Source organism: Numida meleagris, chromosome 24 (genome assembly GCF_002078875.1).
Source record: "Numida meleagris isolate 19003 breed g44 Domestic line chromosome 24, NumMel1.0, whole genome shotgun sequence".
NCBI classification, from domain to species: domain Eukaryota; kingdom Metazoa; phylum Chordata; class Aves; order Galliformes; family Numididae; genus Numida; species Numida meleagris.
Window position 1 is genome coordinate 796,548 of NC_034432.1, and position 3,966 is coordinate 800,513.

At 65.6% G+C, this 3,966-nt stretch overlaps 2 protein-coding genes across 2 annotated transcripts in view; one reads left to right on the forward strand and one right to left on the reverse strand.

Annotated features, from left to right (window-relative positions):
* The window catches only part of LOC110388003 (feather keratin 2-like), a 906,242-nt gene that overhangs the window by 490,995 nt on the left and 411,281 nt on the right, over nt 1–3,966 (forward strand). The window lies entirely within an intron of this gene.
* On the reverse strand, nt 1,251–3,089 carry LOC110387937 (dnaJ homolog subfamily A member 1-like; the record flags this gene model as incomplete). The annotated part of the gene is given in 5 exon segments (XM_021376670.1): nt 1,251–2,001; nt 2,086–2,186; nt 2,369–2,599; nt 2,680–2,907; nt 2,985–3,089. Coding segments are annotated over 5 exon segments (890 nt in total), but the record flags the coding sequence as incomplete, so codon positions are not given.

Below are 3,966 nucleotides of genomic sequence, written 5' to 3' on the forward strand. Positions count from 1 at the left end.
GGGCTCAGGGAGGGGAACACCGGTGGCTCAGCGTGGCAGCGTGGGCTCCAGCACAGGGCTCGCCACCGCCGTGCCACCCACGGCCCCGCGTCCCATTGGGTTCCCTTCCCGACGGGCAGCACGCGGTGCCCGGTCCCCTGGGTCCCTCGTCCCGCTGTCCTCGCTTGGGACGCGGTGACACAGCGGTCCCCGTGGCATTCCCCGGGGCAGTCGGGGACAGCGGTGCCCACAACTGGGCGAGCAGGGCGGTACCCGAGTGCCGGCGGCTCCAGGAGGTGACAGCTACGGGATGCTGTCACCCCCCCCCCCGCCCCCCGACGCGATGCCACCCCTCAAACACATCCCCCCCTCCCCCCTCCAACGTTGCATGGGGCCTGAAGCAGGGGACGAACTCCCCCCACGGGGACCCTCCCTCCCCCCTCTCTCTTATCCAGTTTTGATATTGGGGGTCCCATGGGCTGACCCATAGCAGGGGGAGCTACGGGATCCGGTTTGACCCGGGTGCTTTTGTTCCTCAGGATTGGAGCGCATCTCCTGGGGGGGGCGAGGGAGGGCAGGGGTCTTCACCTGTTTGGAGGGCTCTCTGCCCCATTGTGCGCCCTGGAGACCCCCACTCACCCGCGCAACCCCCCACCCCCCCCAGGGTGGGGATGGGGCACGGAGCCGTTTGCGGGGACTCTGCCACCCCCCGGTGGGGCTGGGGGGGGGGGCTCAAGGATGCAATAGGGCTCCGGGACGGCAAAGCCCGCAAGGTGCTGACCCCTGGCGGCTGCCTGCGGGGGATGGGGGGCGGGGGGGGGGGGGAGGCGGAGGCGTGCCTCAGTTTCCCCATCTGCTGCCCCGGTAATGACAGAGCAGTGGGAGGCCCTGCCCGGCCCCCCACCCCCGGTGCTGGGCGGCTTCAAAGGGCCCTTTCCCCGCGGCGGGGGCACGGCCCGGGTTGTGAGGGCAGCAGCGGCTGCCGGGGGTCAGGGCCAGGACCGCGGGTCCCCTCCCTGCTGAGCAAGGCTGGGGAAACTGAGGCACGCCCGGGGATCAAAGCGGGCGGCGTGCGTGGCTGCCCCCGGGGGGAAGCAGCTGTGAGCCGGCAACGAGGAGGAGTCGGGATTGCTTTTAATGCCACATACAAAGTCCTCTCCATCCTCCCCCCCCCCCCCCCCCCCCCCCCCCCCCCCCCCCCCCAAAAAAAAAAAAAAAAGACTTAAAATTATTCCAAAAATAAATAAAAANAAAAAAAAAAAAAAAAGACTTAAAATTATTCCAAAAATAAATAAAAAGGGCCAGGTCCCCCCCTACCCCCTTCTGTGCAAAGAGAAAAGAGAAACCCCCTCCGCTCCCCAGGCCAGACCCAGGCTCCAGCAGGAAAGAAATGGGCAAAGCAAGTGAACCGGCGGCAGCATCACCCCACGGGGTGGGGGCTGCAGGGTGGGGGGTCCTCAGCCCTGCGCAGGGCAGAGCAGGTGGAGGGCAGCAGAACTGGAGCCTTCCCCACCCAGCTCCTCGGTGCGGAACGCTCGGAGCTGCCTGGTGCTGGGCACGGTGCTCCTGGCCCCACACCTTGGATGGGGAAACTGAGGCAGGCAGCACGGCCCCCGCTCAGCATCAGTCCAGGGCTGCGCCGTCCTGGCGCAGGGAGAGGGGATGGCTCCCAGAGAAGGGCGAGTGCTGTGGGAAAGGTGACCTATGTACATCCCTGAAGGTCGACGGCTCTCCGAGCCCCTTCCCCACCGCGCTGCCCCCTGCCCCCTGCGTGGGACGAGCCCCCGACGGCCTCGGCTACGAGGTCTGGCACTGCACGTGCTGACGGGTGCCGTCCTCGAAGTCGTCCTCGTGGTAGGCTTCGCCATGCGGCCGCCGGCCCGTACTGCCATGGGACGTGTAGTCACTGAGTTCCACCTCCTCCGTGTCCTCAGTGGCCATCACCTCCTCCTGGGGTGGGAAGAAGGCCTGGAGCTGGCGCAGGCGCTCGGTGGGCAGCCAGCCAGGCTCGGGGAACTTCACCTGCGGGTACAGAGGGGTTGGGGTGGAGGTGGGCATAGGGCGGCCACACGAAGTCGGGCTCCCCGCCCCATCCTTGCACCTCACCTCGAACTTGAGGATGAGTTTTCCCTTCTGGAAGGGGCTCCTGTAGACGGGCATCCCCTCGTTGGGGACGCACTTCAGGTCCCCAGGTCGGATGACATCACCTGGGAGAGAGGACGAGCGTCACCGCGCCGTGCCCCACTGCGTTATGCCCCACTGCGTTGTGCCCCGCCGCACTGCACCCCCACGCTGCTGCCCCCACTTTGTGCAGATTTGGAGGAAAAGGAGAGAAGCTGCATCCCCGTAGAGCGGGATGGGACCGTGCATCCCCGTGTCCCCATCCCACCTGGCTGCGAGGCGACGAGCAGGGTCCTGTTGTCCAGCGTGCGGATGACCTGCTTGCAGCCACACAGCGCATCTGCCAGGCTGATCTCCCGCTTGACGATCAGATCGTCACCGCTCCGCCTGAACACCGGGTGCTCCTTCTGGTCCAGGACAATGATGATGTCCCCAGGCTCCAGGCCAGGCACCTGGTCACCCTCCTCGTGGAAAGTGATCTTCTGCCCGTCCTTCATACCTACGGGGAGAATTCAGCAGCTCAGATGCCAGCACCGGAGCTGCGTCAGGGGTGACCCTCCCGGCGCTGCCCCATCTCACCTTTATCCAGGTGGACGCTGAGGATTTTTTTCTCCCTCACCACCTTGCGGCCGTTGCAGGTGAGGCAGCAGTCGCGGGGCCGGATCCACTCGCCCTGGCCCTGGCACTGGGAGCACACCGTCTGGATCTGCTGGATCACGCCGGGCCCCAGCTGGTGGATGCGCACCTCCATGCCCGAGCCGTGGCACTTGGGGCACCGCCGCTGCGCGCCCTCCCGCACCCCGCAGCCTGCGGGCGAGGGCAGGTGGGGGGTGAGGGCTGGGCACGGTGCTGACCCCCTGTCTCGGTCCCCCCTAGGCCCTCACCTCCGCATTTCCTGCAGATGATGTTCTTCTGTAGGGACAGCTTGCGCGTGGTGCCGTTGTAGAGGTCCTCCAGAGACACCGAGAGCTGGTGCACCACCGTCTTCCCTGGAGGGATGGAGAGGCTGGATCAGCACCCGGCCGCGTGCAACCTTCAGCCGTTGCATGGCAGAAGGGAGCTCGGATCCCGCAGACCCCTGGGGCAGCCCCAGGTCCCTGCCCCACAGCCCTCGCCGCGCTGCAGCTCTTCATCACCAGCCCTACCCAGAGGTGCCAGGACGCTCTTCTTCACCTCCTAATTGCCCCGCAATTAAATCCTGCCACCTCAGCAAGAAGCGCCCTGGCAAGTCAGCGGGCCATCCCCTCTTGCATGATCCAGGCCTAAAGCATCCTGCTGTCACCAGAGCACCCTGCACGCCCTGCATCCCCAGGCCGCAGGGAGCCGAGGGCAGCGTTAGGTGACTCACCCCAGCCTGAGGACAGCGGGGGACCGGGCAGGGCACTTTGAAGAGGGGCAGGTGGAGAAAGTAATGAGGGTGACAAGGAACTGTGCTGAGCTGTGCACCGCGAGGAGCGAGGTGGCCCGGGGGCCACCAACTGGGTGCTGGCGTCCCCGGAGTCAGCAAGTCAACCCCATCCCATCCCCCAGAGCCAAGGCAGCCAACATGTCAACCCTGTCCCGTCTTCCGAGCCAACAGGTCAACCCTGTCCCATCCTTGGAACCATCAGCTCAGCCACATCCTATCCCCAGAGCCAACAACAGGTCAACCCAGTCCCATCCTATTCCCAGAGCCAACAACAGGTCAACCCAGTCCCATCCTATTCCCAGAGCCAGCAACAGGTCAACCCAGCCCCATCCTATTCCCAGAGCCAACAACAGGTCAACCCAGCCCCATCCTATTCCCAGAGCCAGCAACAGGTCAACCCAGCCCCATCCTATCCCCAGAGCCAGCAACAGGTCAACCCAGTCCCATCCTATTCCCAG